The 26,498-nt window shown below is 48.0% G+C and overlaps 1 protein-coding gene across 2 annotated transcripts in view; it reads right to left on the reverse strand.

The window, feature by feature from the left end:
- The window catches only part of LOC134949462 (neural proliferation differentiation and control protein 1-like), a 173,985-nt gene that overhangs the window by 45,038 nt on the left and 102,449 nt on the right, over positions 1-26,498 (reverse strand). For both annotated transcript variants that reach the window (XM_063938039.1, XM_063938040.1), the window contains 3 exons: positions 6,241-6,372; positions 4,175-4,270; positions 3,376-3,561 (listed from right to left, as the gene is read on the reverse strand). In XM_063938039.1, the coding sequence (XP_063794109.1) occupies positions 3,376-3,561; positions 4,175-4,270; positions 6,241-6,372 (414 nt within the window). The remainder of the gene's footprint in view (positions 1-3,375; positions 3,562-4,174; positions 4,271-6,240; positions 6,373-26,498) is intronic.

The raw sequence follows: 26,498 nt of genomic DNA on the forward strand, positions 1-26,498 counted from the left end.
GAAGCTGGTTGGCTGGTACTTTATCACCGTGTAATTTATCACTCTCCAAGGCTTGATAAATGTGGGCCTAATTCTTTCCAGTTCTCCACTTCTTAGGGATAAAACTGAAACCAGTCTGCATCCCCATACTTCTAAAGACAAATGTCCGCCATTCTTCTGACTTGGTTGCACCAATATTTCAGAAAGAGCCGTCAATACATACGTATTTCTACTTTAGCATTAACTAAAAGTATAGGCTACAGTCTCATGAATTTTTGCTTGGTGTCCAAAATGGCTGCTTCAGTTTGAGAAGCATGGATGCAGTAGTGCCTTGACCCTCTCCAGTATGTACATATAGCCTTGCGGCTGTGACCATGTGGAACAGTACTAACCTAATAGTGTGAGCCGACACCTGCCCTCTCCCCTTCCTGTAACCTCCCCTCTTAGTGCTACTGGTGCGTATTGTAAGTCTACAGGTTCCGATAAAAGGAGGTGGTGCAGATGGATGATTGTGCCATTAGGATTGTAAATTAAGTACTGTTTGCACTCTGCCTACATCGTTGACATATAGTTTTCAATGAGTAGTGATTTGTATATGGTAAGTATATATAAATATAACATAAATAAATGACATACTCTCCTTAATACTAAGGGGTTTTTCATATAAAGTGGCATATAAGAAGACCAGGGTTCATCAGCAAATCAGAGGAGACTGGTGGCCAGTTACAATTAAATTAACGTAATCCTTGTAGTGCAGAGAAAGTTCTGGAACCCCTCTGTCCGGGCTTAACTGAAGCTAAGAACCTCTTGGCCTTTCTAGCCTGCACTGGTTTTTCTTTTATATTTTTGGCAACTTCAACCCTATTTATTTCTTAAGGGCCCTACACATAGGGCGAGGTGCCCGATAGCCGATCTAGCGGCGGAGGGGGAGTGACCGTCACCCGGCTCCATAGCAGTGCATGCTCATATGGACGAGATTGTCCATACTGGCCTGCATGCATAAGCGACGGGGCACCAGCGATGAACGAGCGCGGGGCCCCGCATCGTTCATCACTGGTGCCTACACACTGAACGATATGAACGAGTTCTCGTTCATTAATGAACGAGAACGTTCAGTGAAATCTGCCAGTGTGTAGGGCCCATTAGGTCTTTGTAAGGATATTTTTATACAAAGCATGTTTATATTGCCGTACTGTTTTAGCCTCTACCACCTCTGACCAGAGGCTATTCCACTTATCCACCAGGGACGTGCAGTCAGGGGAGGCAGGAGAGGCAGTGCCTCCCCTGTCATTAATGATTACAATAACACACAGATACTTATGACACATTTTGTGTCATAAGTATATGCTTTATATTATTGTATTCATTTTTACAATGTAAAAATTGGTTTAAATTAGTTTCGGAGGCACCGAGAGCGGTGCCTCCCGCAGCAAATAATACAGGATCGGAAGCGGGGGGCGGGGCCAAGAAATGAGCTGTAAAAAGACCATTTAAAAAAGCGCTGTAAGCGGCACTAGTGTGAGTGCCTCAGTAACAGGGGCGTGCTTTCAGCCCATATGGAAGCACGCCCCTGTCTCTGAGGCAGATATGATTGGACGCTCTCCCTGGGGTACAACCCACCTTCAAAGGGACTGACTCCTTGTTGTCCAGTGTCCACCCAGAAAGAGGCTCCTGCACCAGTGTCCTCTGTCCCCCTGCACTACTCACCGCTCACTGATCGCCGCTAAAAGCCATGGGTAGCCGCTCTCAGTCCCGCCAGGATTGGCCCTACCGTTACTCCAGGTAAGAGCCGGCGTTACACGGGGGCGCAGCAGCCTGACATACTTGAGCCTCCACCATCTTCGGCTCATGAACTACGCGCTCCCCCCCGGCCCCACCACTGGTCAGTGTCCCCACTGCCGTAGTCAGCAGCGCAGCCAGAGAGCCGGCCAGTGTGTATAGCCAGCCGGTGTCAGTGCTGAGCGCTGCTGTCTACTGACCATGGGCTGCCCTGCGCTCTGTGTTTCAAAGAGCAGGGCAGCCCATGGTTAGTACACAGCAGCGCTCAGCACGGAGATGTGCATAATGTGCTGGGGTATAAGGGGAGGGGGCACAATTACTCCTTGTGTGCTGTGGGAAAAGGGGAGGGGGCAATTACGCCATGTGTTCCGAGGGAAAAGGGGAGGGGGGTGGTGATTACTGCATATGGGCTAGGGTATAAAGGGAGGGTGGGGTGATTACTGCATATGTGTTCTGGGGTATAACGGGAGTGGGGGTGATTACTGTATGTCTGCCGGGGTATAATCCCGCTTCCATGCAGACCCTCCACTGCTATCCTTAACCCCGGGCGATTCTGCTGCCCAGGCCCTGGCTGCTGCTGCTCCCAAGACTCTGCGGGCATGGGTGGCGGCATTGGATTGGGAATTAGCTGTGGGGGGCGGTAGCTGGCGGCGACTTTAGCAGGCATTGGCAGCTGGCGTGGGTGTCAGTACAGTAGTGGGCACTGGTGGCAGTCATAGCGGTTGTGGTAGTGGGCATGCCTCACCAGCCACTGATCTCACCGCACGCCACTGTTATCCACTACTCTTTTCTGTGAAGTAACTTTTCCTTACATTTCCCCTGAAGCTGCCTCCGTGCATGTCCTTGTGTTCTAATACTTCTCTTCCTTGGAAGAATGTTTTCCTCCTGTAACTTGCTAAACTCTTGGTACATTTGAAAGTTTCTATGATGTCTCCCCTTTCCTTTCTCTGCTCCAAACTATACATGTTAAGATTTTTTTTTTTTTTTTTAGTCTTTTCTGGTAAATTTTATGCTTTAGGCCATGAATCATTTTAGTAGCCCTTTGTACAGTCTCTAATGTATATAGGGTATCCGGACTCCAGGTCGACAACAGAAAGGTCGACACACCTTAGGCCGATGCCAATTGGTCGACACGCCTTATGTCGACGTGTACAAAAGGTCGACAGGAACAAGGTCGACATGGAAAAAGGTCGACATGAGTTTTTCACAATTTTTTTCTTTTTTAGAACCTTTTCATACTTAACGATCCACGTGGACTACGATTGGAACGGTAATCTGTGCCGAGCAAAGCGGTAGCGGAGCGAAGGCACCATGCCCGAAGCATGGCGAGCAAAGCGAGCCATGCGAGGGGACGCGGTGCACTAATTGGGGTTCCCGGTCACTCTACGAAGAAAACGACACCAAAAAAATTTAAAAACTCATGTCGACTTTTTTCCATGTCGACCTTGTTCCTGTCGACCTTTTGTCCATGTCGACCTAAGGTGTGTTGACCAATTGGCATCGACCTAAGGTGTGTCGACCTTTTTGTTGTCGACCCGGAGTCCCAGACCCTGTATTTATACCCTTCTGGAGATGGGGCCTAGATTGTATAAGTAAATTAAATGTAAGTATTATTACTTAGCGACATTGTCTGGTTGATCTCCGATTTCCTTCTCCTGCCCATTTTAGTCTCTTTCATCTGGGATGCAGAGGTTGGCACTAGCGGTGGCGGCGTTCCTGCCACAGTGGTATTGTGTTGAAGCTGAGGTCTAAATCCAACTGATGTGCCAACTGGGGAGCCGGCAGTACTGGTCGTGGTAGAAGCTGCAAGGAAAATGTTATGAGATTAGCGGGCAGATTCTATTTTGTGGAAAACAAGGCAGCTATGTATCCCAGAACACCGGTTAAGGGCCTGCGGCAGAGGTTCTCAACTGCAGTCCTCAGGGCACTCCAATTGTTCAGGTTTTTAGTTTGTCCATGCTTGGCCACAGGTGACTTAATTAGCACCTCAGCCAATTTGGTTTAGCCATCGGTGCTGAGCCATGGATATACTTAAAACCTGGCCCGCATGTTGGGATTTGACAGGTGATTGGAGGGGAGATTGATGCTTGGAGAGACCTCGGGTTGGGTAAAGAATATAGACACTTTTTGAAAGGTAAGCTAACCCTACCCCTTACCCGCTCCCTAACACTCTCCTCCTGCATTTATCCCTAACCCAACATAGCCGCAGCCTAACCCCCAACCTCCCTCCCCGCAGCATAACCATCCCCAGCATACTTGGATTCTGGCTGTTGGGATCCTGGTACCGGACTTCTGACTGCTGCCTTGGTGAACCAGGGATACTAACTACATCCCCTTACCAGATTGGGATGCAGGAAACTACTGACATCTCTTCATGAAAACAAAGACAGAATGAAGAGAATACGCACTGACATACCTGCAGGTGTGGAGTTTATCCTGTGACCTTTGTTCATCCGGTGTTCTTGGATTAAGTCAATTATTGAATCTGGTCCCATGAACTTTGAAGGTCTCTCTGGATCAAGAGAAGAAGAAGAAGAAGAACACAACAAATTTCACTGTTACAATTTACACTTTTCCTCTACTCTTATCATCAAAACCTGTAATCCAATTTCCCCGTTGATTTTACTATTGAAAAGCAACAAATTTGTATTTTGGTTTCCATTTACTGTTTGGACATGTGTCTCTCAAACATCATACATAAGACCTTTTTGCACTTGTCTGTTTACTACTATACCATTCTGGTACGTCTGAAAGACTTTCACATTTCAGGGGCTCCTGGACTTTCGGGAAAGTAGGGCACCTTCCTGGATCCGGTCTCTTCTTTGTGTAAAAGATGTTTCTTAAAGTATGGATGGCCATTGATAGTGCCATTGATACCGTATATTGGCCCTCATTCCGAGTTGTTCGCTCGGTATTTTTCATCGCATCGCAGTGAAAATCCGCTTAGTACGCATGCGCAATGTTCGCACTGCGACTGCGCCAAGTAACTTTACTATGAAGAAAGTATTTTTACTCACGGCTTTTTCTTCGCTCCGGCGATCGTAATGTGATTGACAGGAAATGGGTGTTACTGGGCGGAAACACGGCGTTTCAGGGGCGTGTGGCTGAAAACGCTACCGTTTCCGGAAAAAACGCAGGAGTGGCCGGAGAAACGGTGGGAGTCCCTGGGCGAACGCTGGGTGTGTTTGTGACGTCAACCAGGAACGACAAGCACTGAAATGATCGCACAGGCAGAGTAAGTCTGGAGCTACTCTGAAACTGCTAAGTAGTTAGTAATCGCATTATTGCGAATACATCGGTCGCAATTTTAAGAAGCTAAGATTCAATCCCAGTAGGCGGCGGCTTAGCGTGTGTAACTCTGCTAAATTCGCCTTGCGACCGATCAACTCGGAATGAGGGCCATTGATGACAGGAAACCGTTTATGGAAAACCAATGATGGTTTGAACAATTGATGCACATGTCTACCATGGGACAGGTGATTGTAGAGGGCCAATCAGAGAAGGGGGTGGGGTAAACCGCTTTGTACCCTATGCCAGGTTAATAAATAAAATCTGCATCTCTGCCAAAACTTATAGGACAAAAATGGCCATCCCTATCTTGACGATACCAGAGAAATAAATATACTTTACTGCTCTGGAAACATTTTGCTTTGGCAGCTGAGCCTCGTGATAAATAATTAAGTTATGGTGATTATTTTGATTACTGCTGTAGACAATGCAGCAGTGTGGAAAGTATTGCTATTGGCAGCCAATTGCCTCTCGCCCTTTAAGTTTAAAACAAAATAATATAGAATAACACTACGGGAATAGGGTGTTTGGAAAATAAACCTCACCAATTGTCCTCCAACTGTCACTCGCTCCTGAGAATGGGAGGAGCGTGATGTAGTTACTCTTGTTTAAATCAAAGGGAACCATTTGTGATGTCTTTCTAAAGCAGCAACTGATTCAAACTTTGAGGATTGTGGAACTCCAGTTTGGCGTTTGATATTGGAGCAGTGTAGCAGCTGAAAAACCATATTGGTGGAACGACAAAGATGGTATCAATATGGAACCATTTCCATAAAATAAATGCGTATCAGAGGCACTGAGAGAGATGTTGTCATATCTGTAAGGGATTTTATAATGTCATTGGGCGCTATGCCGATGTTCATGTAGTTGATTATTTGACACTGCATATTTCTGAAAACTACAGTACGGTATTACAATGAATGCTAAAAGCGGGTGTCTCGGTCCTTGCACATTTGGCTGCATGATTATACACATGGGAAGCTGTAGTGCCATTTTTATAAACTCAAAGACGTGTGCCTGCCAATAGATGCTGCTGCGTGCAACTCATAATCGGGTCCATAATAAAGCTCTGAGTCTAATCTATAGTAAGATAACTGTCCACAAACTGATACTCCAGTAGTATTCAGCAGTTGTCTATGGGACTCCCACACTCCTCACAAACATGATTACATTCCCACACTCGCCTGACAATACCTTTAAATATGCATTTGCCAGACTTTGTTTCTTCAAATTGGGGTCTGCAGGGACCACATTTGTCACTGTCTAGAACACACTTTTCTCTCCTCTCCATGACACAATCCAGCAAAGATGGACAACGACTGTCCACTGCAAGGAGACAGAAATGATAATGTACAGTATTGGTACAGTGCAGATAGCAGTTACACTTCTCACACACTACTACACCATGACATGTACACACAGCACGGGTACAGTACAGGCAGCAGCAGTGCCAGTCTCCTCCTCACACACTACTACACCATGACATGTATACATAGCACAGGTACAGTACAGACAGCAGCAGTGCCAGTCTCCTCTCACACACTGCTACACCATGACATGTATACACAGCACAGGTACAGTACAGACAGCAGCAGTGCCAGTCTCCTCTCACACACTACTACACCATGACATGTATACACAGCACAGGTACAGTACAGACAGCAGCAGTGCCAGTCTCCACTCACACACTACTACACCATGACATGTATACACAGCACAGGTACAGTACAGACAGCAGCAGTGCCAGTCTCCACTCACACACTACTACACCATGACATGTATACACAGCACAGGTACAGTACAGACAGCAGCAGTGCCAGTCTCCCCTCACACACTACTACACCATGACATGTATACACAGCACAGGTACAGTACACGCAGCATCAGTGCCAGTCTCCCCTCACACACTACTACACCATGACATGTACACACAGCACAGGTACAGTACAGGCAGCAGCACTGCCAGTCTCCCCTCACACACTACTACACCATGACATGTATACACAGCACAGGTACAGCACACACAGCAGCAGTGCCAGTCTCCTCACACACTACTACACCATGTCATGTATACACAGCACAAGTACAGTACAGACAGCAGCAGTGCCAGTCTCCTCTCACACACTACTACACCATGACATGTATACACAGCACAGGTACAGTACAGACAGCAGCAGTGCCAGTCTCCCCTCACACACTACTACACCATGACATGTATACACAGCACAGGTACAATATAGACAGCAGCAGTGCCAGTCTCCCCTCACACACTACTACACCATGATATGTATACACAGCACAGGTACAGTACAGACAGCAGCAGTGCCAGTCTCCTCACACACTACTACACCATGACATGTACACACAGCACAGGTACAGTACAGACAGCAGCAGCACCAGTCTCCTCACACACTACTACACCATGATATGTATACACAGCACAGGTACAGTACAGACAGCAGCAGTGCCAGTCTCCTCACACACTACTACACCATGACATGTACACACAGCACAGGTACAGTACAGACAGCAGCAGTGCCAGTCTCCTTCTCACACACTACTGCACCATGACATGTATACACAGCACAGGTACAGTACAGACAGCAGCAGCACCAGTCTCCCCTCACATACTACTACACCATGACATGTATACACAGCACAGGTACAATATAGACAGCAGCAGTGCCAGTCTCCTCTCACACACTACTACACCATGACATGTATACACAGCACAGGTACAGTACAGACAGCAGCAGTGCCAGTCTCCCCTCACACACTACTACATCATGACATGTACACACAGCACAGGTACAGTACAGACATCAGCAGTGCCAGTCTCCCCTCACACACTACTACACCATGACATGTATACACAGCACAGGTACAGTACAGACAGCAGCAGTGCCAGTCTCCTCCTCACACACTACTACACCATGACATGTTTACTAGAGATGAGCGGGTTCGGTTCCTCTGAATCCGAACTCGCCCGAACTTCAGTTTTTTTACACGGGTCCGAGCAGGCTCGGATCTTCCCGCCTTGCTCGGCTAACCCGAGCGCGCCCGAACGTCATCATCACGCTGTCGGATTCTCGCGAGGCTCGGATTCTATCGCGAGACTCGGATTCTATATAAGGAGCCGCGCGTCGCCGCCATTTTCACACGTGCATTGAGAGTCATAGGGAGAGGACGTGGCTGGCGTCCTCTCCGTTTAGAGAAGAGAGAGACACAGTATTTTCGGGGAGCATTATTAGGAGGAGTACTACTGTATACTACTATACTACTTGCTGAAGTGATATTTATAGATTAGATAGTGTGACTGTAAGTGTATTATCTGACTTGTGGGGGAGACACTGACAGTGGGGAGCAGTTAGAGTCTGAGAGCAGGACTCAGGAGTACATATAACGTACAGTGCACACTTTTGCTGCCAGAGTCAGTGCCACACTGCCATTGTTGTGACCACACTGACCACCAGTATAATAATATATTTTGTGATTGTCTGCTTAGGCCTCGGAGTACTAGTTGCAAGTTGCAACGTGACCTGTCCTGAAGTGACCACCAGTTTAATAATCAATCACCACCAGTTTAATATATATATATATATATATATATATATATATATATAATTGTATATAATATATATATATATATATATAATATTGTATACCACCTACCCGTGGTTTTTTTTTTTTTCATTCTTCTTTATACATACTACTATAGTAGCTTACTGTAGCAGTCTGCGGTGCTGTGCTGACCTGACAGTGTCCAGCAGGTCCGTCATCAGTCATTACATAATAAATATATATAGTACCTGTCCGGCTGCAGTACTAGTGATATTATATTGATTTCATCTCATTATCAATAATTTATCATCCAGTCTAGACTCTATATTAGCAGCAGACACAGTACGTTAGTCCACGGCTGTAGCTACCTCTGTGTCGGCACTCGGCAGTCCATCCATAATTGTATACCACCTACCCGTGGTTTTTTTTTTTTTCTTTCTTCTTTGTACATACTACTATAGAGTATAGTAGCTTACTGTAGCAGTCTGCGGTGCTGCTGAGCTGACAGTGTCCAGCAGGTCCGTCATCAGTCATCATTACCTAATAAATATATTATCTACCTGTCCGGCTGCAGTACTAGTGATATTATATATACATACATATATATATTGATTTCATCTCATTATCAATCATCCAGTCTATATTAGCAGCAGACACAGTACGTTAGTCCACGGCTGTAGCTACCTCTGTGTCGGCACTCAGCAGTCCATCCATAATTGTATACCACCTACCCGTGGTTTTTTTTTTTCGTTCTTCTTTGTACATACTACTATAGTATAGTAGCTTACTGTAGCAGTCTGCGGTGCTGCTGAGCTGACAGTGTCCAGCAGGTCCGTCGTCAGTCATCATTACCTAATAAATATATTATCTACCTGTCCGGCTGCAGTACTAGTGATATTATATATACATACATATATATATTGATTTCATCTCATTATCAATCATCCAGTCTATATGAGCAGCAGACACAGTACGTTAGTCCACGGCTGTAGCTACCTCTGTGTCGGCACTCAGCAGTCCATCCATAATTGTATACCACCTACCCGTGGTTTTTTTTTTTTCGTTCTTCTTTGTACATACTACTATAGTATAGTAGCTTACTGTAGCAGTCTGCGGTGCTGCTGAGCTGACAGTGTCCAGCAGGTCCGTCATCAGTCATCATTACCTAATAAATATATTATCTACCTGTCCGGCTGCAGTACTAGTGATATTATATATACATACATATATATATTGATTTCATCTCATTATCAATCATCCAGTCTATATTAGCAGCAGACACAGTACGTTAGTCCACAGCTGTAGCTACCTCTGTGTCGGCACTCGGCAGTCCATCCATAATTGTATACCACCTACCCGTGGTTTTTTTTTTTCTTTCTTCTTTGTACATACTACTATAGAGTATAGTAGCTTACTGTAGCAGTCTGCGGTGCTGCTGAGCTGACAGTGTCCAGCAGGTCCGTCATCAGTCATCATTACCTAATAAATATATTATCTACCTGTCCGGCTGCAGTACTAGTGATATTATATATACATACATATATATATTGATTTCATCTCATTATCAATCATCCAGTCTATATTAGCAGCAGACACAGTACGTTAGTCCACGGCTGTAGCTACCTCTGTGTCGGCACTCAGCAGTCCATCCATAATTGTATACCACCTACCCGTGGTTTGTTTTTTTCTTTCTTCTTTGTACATACTACTATAGAGTATAGTAGCTTACTGTAGCAGTCTGCGGTGCTGCTGAGCTGACAGTGTCCAGCAGGTCCGTCACCAGTCATCATTACCTAATAAATATATTATCTACCTGTCCGGCTGCAGTACTAGTGATATTATATATACATACATATATATATTGATTTCATCTCATTATCAATCATCCAGTCTATATTAGCAGCAGACACAGTACGTTAGTCCACGGCTGTAGCTACCTCTGTGTCGGCACTCGGCAGTCCATCCATAAGTATACTAGTATCCATCCATCTCCATTGTTTACCTGAGGTGCCTTTTAGTTGTGCCTATTAAAATATGGAGAACAAAAATGTTGAGGTTCCAAAATTAGGGAAAGATCAAGATCCACTTCCACCTCGTGCTGAAGCTGCTGCCACTAGTCATGGCCGAGACGATGAAATGCCAGCAACGTCGTCTGCCAAGGCCGATGCCCAATGTCATAGTACAGAGCATGTCAAATCCAAAACACCAAATATCAGTAAAAAAAGGACTCCAAAACCTAAAATAAAATTGTCGGAGGAGAAGCGTAAACTTGCCAATATGCCATTTACCACACGGAGTGGCAAGGAACGGCTGAGGCCCTGGCCTATGTTCATGGCTAGTGGTTCAGCTTCACATGAGGATGGAAGCACTCAGCCTCTCGCTAGAAAACTGAAAAGACTCAAGCTGGCAAAAGCACCGCAAAGAACTGTGCGTTCTTCGAAATCCCAAATCCACAAGGAGAGTCCAATTGTGTCGGTTGCGATGCCTGACCTTCCCAACACTGGACGTGAAGAGCATGCGCCTTCCACCATTTGCACGCCCCCTGCAAGTGCTGGAAGGAGCACCCGCAGTCCAGTTCCTGATAGTCAGATTGAAGATGTCAGTGTTGAAGTACACCAGGATGAGGAGGATATGGGTGTTGCTGGCGCTGGGGAGGAAATTGACCAGGAGGATTCTGATGGTGAGGTGGTTTGTTTAAGTCAGGCACCCGGGGAGACACCTGTTGTCCGTGGGAGGAATATGGCCACTGACATGCCTGGTGAAAATACCAAAAAAATCAGCTCTTCGGTGTGGAAGTATTTCAACAGAAATGCGGACAACAGGTGTCAAGCCGTGTGTTGCCTTTGTCAAGCTGTAATAAGTAGGGGTAAGGACGTTAACCACCTCGGAACATCCTCCCTTATACGTCACCTGCAGCGCATTCATAATAAGTCAGTGACAAGTTCAAAAACTTTGGGTGACAGCGGAAGCAGTCCACTGACCAGTAAATCCCTTCCTCTTGTAACCAAGCTCACGCAAACCACCCCACCAACTCCCTCAGTGTCAATTTCCTCCTTCCCCAGGAATGCCAATAGTCCTGCAGGCCATGTCACTGGCAATTCTGACGATTCCTCTCCTGCCTGGGATTCCTCCGATGCATCCTTGCGTGTAACGCCTACTGCTGCTGGCGCTGCTGTTGTTGCTGCTGGGAGTCGATGGTCATCCCAGAGGGGAAGTCGTAAGACCACTTTTACTACTTCCACCAAGCAATTGACTGTCCAACAGTCCTTTGCGAGGAAGATGAAATATCACAGCAGTCATCCTACTGCAAAGCGGATAACTGAGGCCTTGGCATCCTGGGTGGTGAGAAACGTGGTTCCGGTATCCATCATTACTGCAGAGCCAACTAGAGACTTGTTGGAGGTACTGTGTCCCCGGTACCAAATACCATCTAGGTTCCATTTCTCTAGGCAGGCGATACCGAAAATGTACACAGACCTCAGAAAAATAGTCACCAGTGTCCTAAAAAATGCAGCTGTACCCAATGTCCACTTAACCACGGACATGTGGACAAGTGGAGCAGGGCAGGGTCAGGACTATATGACTGTGACAGCCCACTGGGTAGATGTATGGACTCCCGCCGCAAGAACAGCAGCGGCGGCACCAGTAGCAGCATCTCGCAAACGCCAACTCTTTCCTAGGCAGGCTACGCTTTGTATCACCGGTTTCCAGAATACGCACACAGCTGAAAACCTCTTACGGCAACTGAGGAAGATCATCGCGGAATGGCTTACCCCAATTGGACTCTCCTGTGGATTTGTGGCATCGGACAACGCCAGCAATATTGTGTGTGCATTAAATATGGGCACATTCCAGCACGTCCCATGTTTTGCACATACCTTGAATTTGGTGGTGCAGAATTATTTAAAAAACGACAGGGGCGTGCAAGAGATGCTGTCGGTGGCCAGAAGAATTGCGGGACACTTTCGGCATACAGGCACCACGTACAGAAGACTGGAGCACCACCAAAAACTACTGAACCTGCCCTGCCATCATCTGAAGCAAGAAGTGGTAACGAGGTGGAATTCAACCCTCTATATGCTTCAGAGGTTGGAGGAGCAGCAAAAGGCCATTCAAGCCTATACAATTGAGCACGATATAGGAGGTGGAATGCACCTGTCTCAAGCGCAGTGGAGAATGATTTCAACGTTGTGCAAGGTTCTGATGCCCTTTGAACTTGCCACACGTGAAGTCAGTTCAGACACTGCCAGCCTGAGTCAGGTCATTCCCCTCATCAGGCTTTTGCAGAAGAAGCTGGAGACATTGAAGGAGGAGCTAACACGGAGCGATTCCGCTAGGCATGTGGGACTTGTGGATGGAGCCCTTAATTCGCTTAACAAGGATTCACGGGTGGTCAATCTGTTGAAATCAGAGCACTACATTTTGGCCACCGTGCTCGATCCTAGATTTAAAGCCTACCTTGGATCTCTCTTTCCGGCAGACACAAGTCTGCTGGGGTTGAAAGACCTGCTGGTGAGAAAATTGTCAAGTCAAGCGGAACGCGACCTGTCAACATCTCCTCCTTCATATTCTCCCGCAACTGGGGGTGCGAGGAAAAGGCTCAGAATTCCGAGCCCACCCGCTGGCGGTGATGCAGGGCAGTCTGGAGCGACTGCTGATGCTGACATCTGGTCCGGACTGAAGGACCTGACAACGATTACGGACATGTCGTCTACTGTCACTGCATATGATTCTCTCAACATTGAAAGAATGGTGGAGGATTATATGAGTGACCGCATCCAAGTAGGCACGTCACACAGTCCGTACTTATACTGGCAGGAAAAAGAGGCAATTTGGAGGCCCTTGTACAAACTGGCTTTATTCTACCTAAGTTGCCCTCCCACAAGTGTGTACTCCGAAAGAGTGTTTAGTGCCGCCGCTCACCTTGTCAGCAATCGGCGTACGAGGTTACATCCAGAAAATGTGGAGAAGATGATGTTCATTAAAATGAATTATAATCAATTCCTCCGTGGAGACATTGACCAGCAGCAATTGCCTCCACAAAGTACACAGGGAGCTGAGATGGTGGATTCCAGTGGGGACGAATTGATAATCTGTGAGGAGGGGGATGTACACGGTGATATATCGGAGGATGATGATGAGGTGGACATCTTGCCTCTGTAGAGCCAGTTTGTGCAAGGAGAGATTAATTGCTACTTTTTTGGTGGGGGTCCAAACCAACCCGTCATTTCAGTCACAGTCGTGTGGCAGACCCTGTCACTGAAATGATGGGTTGGTTAAAGTGTGCATGTCCTGTTTATACAACATAAGGGTGGGTGGGAGGGCCCAAGGACAATTCCATCTTGCACCTCTTTTTTCTTTAATTTTTCTTTGCGTCATGTGCTGTTTGGGGAGGGTTTTTTGGAAGGGACATCCTGCGTGACACTGCAGTGACACTCCTAGATGGGCCCGGTGTTTGTGTCGGCCACTAGGGTCGCTTAGCTTACTCACACAGCTACCTCATTGCGCCTCTTTTTTTCTTTGCGTCATGTGCTGTTTGGGGAGGGTTTTTTGGAAGGGACATCCTGCGTGACACTGCAGTGACACTCCTAGATGGGCCCGGTGTTTGTGTCGGCCACTAGGGTCGCTTATCTTACTCACACAGCTACCTCATTGCGCCTCTTTTTTACTTTGCGTCATGTGCTGTTTGGGGAGGGTTTTTTGGAAGGGACATCCTGCGTGACACTGCAGTGACACTCCTAGATGGGCCCAGTGTTTGTGTCGGCCACTAGGGTCGCTTATCTTACTCACACAGCTACCTCATTGCGCCTCTTTTTTTCTTTGCGTCATGTGCTGTTTGGGGAGGGTTTTTTGGAAGGGACATCCTGCGTGACACTGCAGTGACACTCCTAGATGGGCCCGGTGTTTGTGTCGGCCACTAGGGTCGCTTATCTTACTCACACAGCTACCTCATTGCGCCTCTTTTTTTCTTTGCGTCATGTGCTGTTTGGGGAGGGTTTTTTGGAAGGGACATCCTGCGTGACACTGCAGTGACACTCCTAGATGTGCCCGGTGTTTGTGTCGGCCACTAGGGTCGCTTAGCTTAGTCATCCAGCGACCTAGGTGCAAATTTTAGGACTAAAAATAATATTGTGAGGTGTGAGGTATTCAGAATAGACTGAACACGAGTGTAAATTATGGTTTTTGAGGTTAATAATACTTTGGTATCAAAATGACCCCCAAATTCTATGATTTAAGCTGTTTTTTAGTGTTTTTTGAAAAAAAAACACCCGAATCCAAAACACACCCGAATCCGACAAAAAAAATTCGGTGAGGTTTTGCCAAAACGCGGTCGAACCCAAAACACGGCCGCGGAACCGAACCCAAAACCAAAACACAAAACCCGAAAAATTTCCGGCGCTCATCTCTAATGTTTACACAGCACAGGTACAGTACAGACAGCAGCAGTGCCAGTCTACTCCTCACACACTACTACACCATGACATGTATACACAGCACAGGTACAGTACAGACAGCAGCAGTGCCAGTCTCCTCTCACACACTACTACACCATGACATGTACACACAGCACAGGTACAGAATAGACAGCAGCACTGCCAGTCTCCTCCTCACACACTACTACACCATGACATGTATACACAGCACAGGTACAGTACAGACAGCAGCAGTGCCAGTCTCCTCTCACACACTACTACACCATGACATGTATACACAGAACAGGTACAGTACAGACAGCAGCAGTGCCAGTCTCCCCTCACACACTACTACACCATGACATGTATACACAGCACAGGTACAGTACAGACAGCAGCAGTGCCAGTCTCCCCTCACACACTACTACACCATGACATGTATACACAACACAGGTACAGTACAGACAGCAGCAGTGCCAGTCTCCCCTCACACACTACTACACCATGACATGTATACACAGCACAGGTACAGTACAGACAGCAGCAGTGCCAGTCTCCCCTCACACACTACTACATCATGACATGTATACACAGCACAGGTACAGTACAGACAGCAGCAGTGCCAGTCTCCTCCTCACACACTACACCATGACATGTATACACAGCATAGGTACAGTACAGACAGCAGCAGTGCCAGTCTCCCCTCACACACTACTACATCATGACATGTATACACAGCACAGGTACAGTACAGACAGCAGCAGTGCCAGTCTCCTCCTCCTCACACACTACTACACCATGACATGTACACACAGCACAGGTACAGAATAGACAGCAGCAGTGCCAGTCTCCTCCTCACACACTACTACACCATGACATGTATACACAGCACAGGTACAGTACACACAGCAGCAGTGCCAGTCTCCTCTCACACACTACTACACCATGACATGTATACACAGCACAGGTACAGTACAGACAGCAGCAGCAGCGCCAGTCTCCCCTCACACACTACTACACCATGACATGTATACACAGCACAGGTACAGTATAGACAGCAGCAGTGTCAGTCTCCCCTCACACACTACTACACCATGACATGTATACACAGCACAGGTTCAGTACAGACAGCAGCAGTGCCAGTCTCCCCTCACACACTACTACACCAGGACATGTATACACAGCACAGGTACAGTACAGACAGCAGCAGTGCCAGTCTCCTCACACACTACTACACCATGACATGTATACATGGCACAGGTACAGTACAGACAGCAGCAGTGCCAGTCTCCTCCTCACACACCACTACACCATGACATGTATACACAGCACAGGTATAGTACAGACAGCAGCAGTGCCACTCTCCCCTCACACACTACTACACCATGACATGTACACACAGCACAGGTACAGTACAGACAGCAGCAGTGCCAGTCTTCTCCTCACACACTACTACACCATGACATGTATACACAGCACAGGTACAGTACAGACAGCAGCAGTGCCAGTCTCCCCTCACACACTACTACACGATGACATGTACACACAGCACAGGTACAGTACAGACAGCAGCAGTGCCAGTCTTCTCCTCACACACTACTACACCATGACATGTACACACAGCACAGGTACAGTACAGACAGCAGCACTGCCAGTCTCCTCCTTACACACTACTACACCATGACATGTATACACAGCACAGGTACAGTACAGACAGCAGCAGTGCCAGTCTCCCCTCACACACTACTACACCATGACATGTATACACAGCTCAGGTACAGTACAGACAGCAGCAGTGCCAGTCTCCCCTCACACTCTACTACAACATGACATGTACACACAGCACAGGTACAGAATAGACAGCAGCAGTGCCAGTCTCCTCTCACACACTACTACACCATGACATGTATACACAGCACAGGTACAGTTTAGACAGCAGCAGTGTCAGTCTCCTCCTCACACACTACTACACCATGACATGTATACACAGCACAGGTACAGTACACACAGCAGCAGTGCCAGTCTCCCCTCACACACGACTACACCATGACATGTACACACAGCACAGGTACAGTACAGACAGCAGCAGTGCCAGTCTCCACTCACACACTACTACACCATGACATGTATACACAGCACAGGTACAGTACAGACAGCAGCAGTGCCAGTCTCCTCCTCACACACTACTACACCATGACATGTACACACAGCACAGGTACAGTATAGACAGCAGCAGTGCCAGTCTCCCCTCACACACTATTACACCATGACATGTATACACAGCACAGGTACAGTACAGACAGCAGCAGTGCCAGTCTCCTCTCACACACTACTACACCATGACATGTACACACAGCACAGGTACAGTACACACAGCAGCAGTGCAAGTCTCCTCACACACTACTACACCATGACATGTACACACAGCAGCAGTGCCAGTCTCCTCTCACACATTACTACATAATGACATGTATACACAGCACAGGTACAGTACAGACAGCAGCAGTGCCAGTCTCCTCTCACACACTACTACACCATGACATGTAAACACAGCACAGGTACAGTACAGACAGCAGCAGTGCCAGTCTCCTCCTCACACACTACTACACCATGACATGTATACACAGCACAGGTACAGTACAGACAGCAGCAGTGCCAGTCTCCCCTCTCACACTACTACACCATGACATGTGTACACAGCACAGGTACAGTACAGACAGCAGCAGTGCCAGTCTCCTCACACACTACTACACCATGACATGTATACACAGCACAGGTACAGTACAGACAGCAGCAGTGCCAGTCTCCTCCTCACACACTACTACACCATGACATGTATACACAGCACAGGTACAGTACAGATAGCAGCAGTGCCAGTCTTCCCTCACACACTACTACACCATGACATGTACACACAGCACAGGTACAGTACAGACAGCAGCAGTGCCAGTCTCCTCTCACACACTACTACACCATGACATGTATACACAGCACAGGTACAGTACAGACAGCAGCAGTGCCAGTCTCCACTCACACACTACTACACCATGACATGTATACACAGCACAGGTACAGTACAGACAGCAGCAGTGCCAGTCTCCTCCTCACACACTACTACACCATGACATGTACACACAGCACAGGTACAGTATAGACAGCAGCAGTGCCAGTCTCCCCTCACACACTACTACACCATGACATGTATACACAGCACAGGTACAGTACAGACAGCAGCAGTGCCAGTCTCCTCCTCACACACTACTACACCATAACATGTTTACACAGCACAGGTACAGTACAGACAGCAGCAGTTCCAGTCTCCTCACACACTACTACACCATGACATGTATACACAGCACAGGTACAGTACAGACAGCAGCAGTGCCAGTCTCCTCTCACACACTACTACACCATGACATGTACACACAGCACAGGTACAGTACAGACAGCAGCAGTGCCAGTCTCCTCTCACACACTACTACACCATGACATGTATACAAAGCACAGGTACAGTACAGACAGCAGCAGTGCCAGTCTCCACTCACACACTACTACACCATGACATGTATACACAGCACAGGTACAGTACAGACAGCAGCAGTGCCAGTCTCCTCCTCACACACTACTACACCATGACATGTACACACAGCACAGGTACAGTATAGACAGCAGCAGTGCCAGTCTCCCCTCACACACTACTACACTTTGACATGTATACACAGCACAGGTACAGTACAGACAGCAGCAGTGCCAGTCTCCTCTCTCACACACTACTACACCATGACATGTACACACAGCACAGGTACAGTACACACAGCAGCAGTACAAGTCTCCTCACACACTACTACACCATGACATGTACACACAGCACAGGTACAGTACACACAGCAGCAGTGCCAGTCTCCTCTCACACATTACTACATAATGACATGTATACACAGCACAGGTACAGTACAGACAGCAGCAGTGCCAGTCTCCTCCACACACTACTACACCATGACATGTATACACAGCACAAGTACAGTACAGTACAGACAGCAGCAGTACCAGTCTCCTCCTCACACATTATTACACCATGACATGTATACACAGCACAGGTACAGTACAGACAGCAGCAGTGCCAGTCTCCCCTCACACACTACTACACCATGACATGTATACACAGCACAGGCACAGTACAGACAGCAGCAGTGCCAGTCTCCTCTCACACACTACTACTCCATGACATGTATACACAGCACAGGTACAGTACATATAGCAGCAGTGCCAGTCTCCTCCTCACACACTACTACACCATGACATGTGTACACAGCACAGGTACAGTACAGACAGCAGCAGTGCCAGTCTCCTCACACACTACTACACCATGACATGTATACACAGCACAGGTACAGTACAGACAGCAGCAGTGCCAGTCTCCTCTCACACACTACTACACCATGACATGTACACACAGCACAGGTACAGTACAGACAGCAGCGCCAGTCTCCTCTAACACACTACTACACCATGACATGTATACACAGCACAGGTACAGTACAGGCAGCAGCAGTGCCAGTCTCCACTCACACACTACTACACCATGACATGTATACACAGCACAGGTACAGTACAGACAGCAGCAGTGCCAGTCTCCTCCTCACACACTACTACACCATGACATGTACACACAGCACAGGTACAGTATAGACAGCAGCGGTGCCAGTCTCCCCTCACACACTACTACACCATGACATGTATACACAGCACAGGTACACTACAGACAGCAGCAGTGCCAGTCTCCTCCTCACACACTACTACACCATGACATGTACACACAGCACAGGTACAGTACAGACAGCAGCAGTGCCAGTCTCCTCCTCACACACTACTACACCATGACATGTATACACAGCACAGGTACAGTACAGACAGCAGCAGTGCCATTCTCCCCTCACACACTACTACAACATGACATGTACACACAGCACAGGTACAGTACAGACAGCAGCAGTGCCAGTCTCCTCCTCACACACTACTACACCATGACATGTACACAGCACAGGTACAGTACAGACAGCAGCAGTGCCAGTCTCCCCTCACACACTACTACACCATGACATGTACACACAGCACAGGTACAGTACAGACAGCAGCAGTGCCAGTCTCCTCTCACACACTACTACAACATGACATGTATACACAGCACAGGTACAGTACAGACAGCAGCAGTGCCAGTCTCCTCCTCACACACTACTACACCATGACATGTACACACAGCACAGGTACAGTACAGACAGCAGCAGTGCCAGTCTCCCCTCACACACTACTACACCATGACATGTATACACAGCACATGTACAGTACAGACAGCAGCAGTGCCAGTCTCCTCACACACTACTACACCATGACATGTATACACAGCACAGGTACAGTACAGACAGCAGCAGTGCCAGTCTCCCCTCACACACTACTACACCATGACATGTATACACAGCACAGGTACAGTACAGACAGCAGCAGCAGTGCCAGTCTCCCCTCACACACTACTACACCATGACATGTATACACAGCACAGGTACAGTACAGACAGCAGCAGCAGTGCCAGTCTCCCCTCACACACTACTACACCATGACATGTATACACAGCACAGGTACAGTACAGATAGCAGCAGTGCCAGTCTCCCCTCACACACTACTACACCATGACATGTATACACAGCACAGGTACAGTACAGACAGCAGCAGTGCCAGTCTCCCCTCACACACTACTACACCATGACATGTACACACAGCACAGGTACAGTACAGACAGCAGCAGTGCCAGTCTCCTCCTCACACACTACTACACCATGACATGTACACAGCACAGGTACAGTACAGACAGCAGCAGTGCCAGTCTCCCCTCACACACTACTACACCATGACATGTATACACAGCACAGGTACAGTACAGACAGCAGCAGTGCCAATCTCCCCTCACACACTACTACACCATGACATGTATACACAGCACAGGTACAGTACAGACAGCAGCAGTGCCAGTCTCCCCTCACACACTACTACACCATGACATGTATACACAGCATAGGTACAGTACAGACAGCAGCAGTGCCAGTCTCCCCTCACACACTACTACATCATGACATGTATACACAGCACAGGTACAGTACAGACAGCAGCAGTGCCAGTCTCCTCCTCCTCACACACTACTACACCATGACATGTACACACAGCACAGGTACAGAATAGACAGCAGCAGTGCCAGTCTCCTCTCACACACTACTACACCATGACATGTATACACAGCACAGGTACAGTACAGACAGCAGCAGCAGCAGCGCCAGTCTCCCCTCACACACTACTACACCATGACATGTATACACAGCACAGGTACAGTATAGACAGCAGCAGTGTCAGTCTCCCCTCACACACTACTACACCATGACATGTATACACAGCACAGGTACAGTACAGACAGCAGCAGTGCCAGTCTCCCCTCACACACTACTACATTATGACATGTATACACAGCACAGGTACAGTACAGACAGCAGCAGTGCCAGTCTCCTCCTCACACACTACTACACCATGACATGTATACACAGCATAGGTACAGTACAGACAGCAGCAGTGCCAGTCTCCCCTCACACACTACTACATCATGACATGTATACACAGCACAGGTACAGTACAGACAGCAGCAGTGCCAGTCTCCTCCTCCTCACACACTACTACACCATGACATCTATACACAGCACAGGTACAGTACAGACAGCAGCAGTGCCAGTCTCCCCTCACACACTACTACACCATGACATGTATACACAGCACAGGTACAGTACAGACAGCAGCAGTGCCAGTCTCCCCTCACACACTACTACACCATGACATGTATACACAGCACCATGACATGTATACACAGCACAGGTTCAGTACAGACAGCAGCAGTGCCCGTCTCCTCACACACTACTACACCATGACATGTACACACAGCATAGGTACAGTACAGACAGCAGCAGTGCCAGTCTCCTCACACACTACTACACCATGACATGTATACATGGCACAGGTACAGTACAGACAGCAGCAGTGCCAGTCTCCTCCTCACACACCACTACACCATGACATGTATACACAGCACAGGTATAGTACAGACAGCAGCAGTGCCACTCTCCCCTCACACACTACTACACCATGACATGTACACACAGCACAGGTACAGTACAGACAGCAGCAGTGCCAGTCTTCTCCTCACACACTACTACACCATGACATGTATACACAGCACAGGTACAGTACAGACAGCAGCAGTGCCAGTCTCCCCTCACACACTACTACACCATGACATGTACACACAGCACAGGTACAGTACAGACAGCAGCAGTGCCAGTCTTCTCCTCACACACTACTACACCATGACATGTACACACAGCACAGGTACAGTACAGACAGCAGCACTGCCAGTCTCCTCCTTACACACTACTACACCATGACATGTATACACAGCACAGGTACAGTACAGACAGCAGCAGTGCCAGTCTCCCCTCACACACTACTACACCATGACATGTATACACAGCTCAGGTACAGTACAGACAGCAGCAGTGCCAGTCTCCCCTCACACTCTACTACAACATGACATGTACACACAGCACAGGTACAGAATAGACAGCAGCAGTGCCAGTCTCCTCTCACACACTACTACACCATGACATGTATACACAGCACAGGTACAGTTTAGACAGCAGCAGTGTCAGTCTCCTCCTCACACACTACTACACCATGACATGTATACACAGCACAGGTACAGTACACACAGCAGCAGTGCCAGTCTCCCCTCACACACTACTACACCATGACATGTACACACAGCACAGGTACAGTACAGACAGCAGCAGTGCCAGTCTCCACTCACACACTACTACACCATGACATGTATACACAGCACAGGTACAGTACAGACAGCAGCAGTGCCAGTCTCCTCCTCACACACTACTACACCATGACATGTACACACAGCACAGGTACAGTATAGACAGCAGCAGTGCCAGTCTCCCCTCACACACTATTACACCATGACATGTATACACAGCACAGGTACAGTACAGACAGCAGCAGTGCCAGTCTCCTCTCACACACTACTACACCATGACATGTACACACAGCACAGGTACAGTACACACAGCAGCAGTGCAAGTCTCCTCACACACTACTACACCATGACATGTACACACAGCAGCAGTGCCAGTCTCCTCTCACACATTACTACATAATGACATGTATACACAGCACAGGTACAGTACAGACAGCAGCAGTGCCAGTCTCCTCTCACACACTACTACACCATGACATGTAAACACAGCACAGGTACAGTACAGACAGCAGCAGTGCCAGTCTCCTCCTCACACACTACTACACCATGACATGTATACACAGCACAGGTACAGTACAGACAGCAGCAGTGCCAGTCTCCCCTCTCACACTACTACACCATGACATGTGTACACAGCACAGGTACAGTACAGACAGCAGCAGTGCCAGTCTCCTCACACACTACTACACCATGACATGTATACACAGCACAGGTACAGTACAGACAGCAGCAGTGCCAGTCTCCTCCTCACACACTACTACACCATGACATGTATACACAGCACAGGTACAGTACAGATAGCAGCAGTGCCAGTCTTCCCTCACACACTACTACACCATGACATGTACACACAGCACAGGTACAGTACAGACAGCAGCAGTGCCAGTCTCCTCTCACACACTACTACACCATGACATGTATACACAGCACAGGTACAGTACAGACAGCAGCAGTGCCAGTCTCCACTCACACACTACTACACCATGACATGTATACACAGCACAGGTACAGTACAGACAGCAGCAGTGCCAGTCTCCTCCTCACACACTACTACACCATGACATGTAAACACAGCACAGGTACAGTATAGACAGCAGCAGTGCCAGTCTCCCCTCACACACTACTACACCATGACATGTATACACAGCACAGGTACAGTACAGACAGCAGCAGTGCCAGTCTCCTCCTCACACACTACTACACCATGACATGTTTACACAGCACAGGTACAGTACAGACAGCAGCAGTGCCAGTCTCCTCACACACTACTACACCATGACATGTATACACAGCACAGGTACAGTACAGACAGCAGCAGTGCCAGTCTCCTCTCACACACTACTACACCATGACATGTACACACAGCACAGGTACAGTACAGACAGCAGCAGTGCCAGTCTCCTCTCACACACTACTACACCATGACATGTATACACAGCACAGGTACAGTACAGACAGCAGCAGTGCCAGTCTCCCCTCACACACTACTACACCATGACATGTATACACAGCACAGGTACAGTACAGTCAGCAGCAGTGCCAGTCTCCTCCTCAAACACTACTACACCATGACATGTACACACAGCACAGGTACAGTATAGACAGCAGCAGTGCCAGTCTCCCCTCACACACTACTACACCATGACATGTATACAAAGCACAGGTACAGTACAGACAGCAGCAGTGCCAGTCTCCACTCACACACTACTACACCATGACATGTATACACAGCACAGGTACAGTACAGACAGCAGCAGTGCCAGTCTCCTCCTCACACACTACTACACCATGACATGTACACACAGCACAGGTACAGTATAGACAGCAGCAGTGCCAGTCTCCCCTCACACACTACTACACTTTGACATGTATACACAGCACAGGTACAGTACAGACAGCAGCAGTGCCAGTCTCCTCTCACACACTACTACACCATGACATGTACACACAGCACAGGTACAGTACACACAGCAGCAGTACAAGTCTCCTCACACACTACTACACCATGACACGTACACACAGCACAGGTACAGTACACACAGCAGCAGTGCCAGTCTCCTCTCACACATTACTACATAATGACATGTATACACAGCACAGGTACAGTACAGACAGCAGCAGTGCCAGTCTCCTCCACACACTACTACACCATGACATGTATACACAGCACAAGTACAGTACAGTACAGACAGCAGCAGTACCAGTCTCCTCCTCACACATTATTACACCATGACATGTATACACAGCACAGGTACAGTACAGACAGCAGCAGTGCCAGTCTCCCCTCACACACTACTACACCATGACATGTATACACAGCACAGGCACAGTACAGACAGCAGCAGTGCCAGTCTCCTCTCACACACTACTACTCCATGACATGTATACACAGCACAGGTACAGTACATACAGCAGCAGTGCCAGTCTCCTCCTCACACACTACTACACCATGACATGTGTACACAGCACAGGTACAGTACAGACAGCAGCAGTGCCAGTCTCCTCACACACTACTACACCATGACATGTATACACAGCACAGGTACAGTACAGACAGCAGCAGTGCCAGTCTCCTCTCACACACTACTACACCATGACATGTACACACAGCACAGGTACAGTACAGACAGCAGCAGTGCCAGTCTCCTCTAACACACTACTACACCATGACATGTATACACAGCACAGGTACAGTACAGGCAGCAGCAGTGCCAGTCTCCACTCACACACTACTACACCATGACATGTATACACAGCACAGGTACAGTACAGACAGCAGCAGTGCCAGTCTCCTCCTCACACACTACTACACCATGACATGTACACACAGCACAGGTACAGTATAGACAGCAGCGGTGCCAGTCTCCCCTCACACACTACTACACCATGACATGTATACACAGCACAGGTACAGTACAGACAGCAGCAGTGCCAGTCTCCTCCTCACACACTACTACACCATGACATGTACACACAGCACAGGTACAGTACAGACAGCAGCAGTGCCAGTCTCCTCCTCACACACTACTACACCATGACATGTATACATGGCACAGGTACAGTACAGACAGCAGCAGTGCCAGTCTCCTCCTCACACACCACTACACCATGACATGTATACACAGCACAGGTATAGTACAGACAGCAGCAGTGCCACTCTCCCCTCACACACTACTACACCATGACATGTACACACAGCACAGGTACAGTACAGACAGCAGCAGTGCCAGTCTTCTCCTCACACACTACTACACCATGACATGTATACACAGCACAGGTACAGTACAGACAGCAGCAGTGCCAGTCTCCCCTCACACACTACTACACGATGACATGTACACACAGCACAGGTACAGTACAGACAGCAGCAGTGCCAGTCTTCTCCTCACACACTACTACACCATGACATGTACACACAGCACAGGTACAGTACAGACAGCAGCACTGCCAGTCTCCTCCTTACACACTACTACACCATGACATGTATACACAGCACAGGTACAGTACAGACAGCAGCAGTGCCAGTCTCCCCTCACACACTACTACACCATGACATGTATACACAGCTCAGGTACAGTACAGACAGCAGCAGTGCCAGTCTCCCCTCACACTCTACTACAACA

The sequence above is a fragment of the Pseudophryne corroboree genome, chromosome 8 (assembly GCF_028390025.1).
Source record: "Pseudophryne corroboree isolate aPseCor3 chromosome 8, aPseCor3.hap2, whole genome shotgun sequence".
Classification (NCBI taxonomy): Eukaryota; Metazoa; Chordata; class Amphibia; order Anura; family Myobatrachidae; genus Pseudophryne; species Pseudophryne corroboree.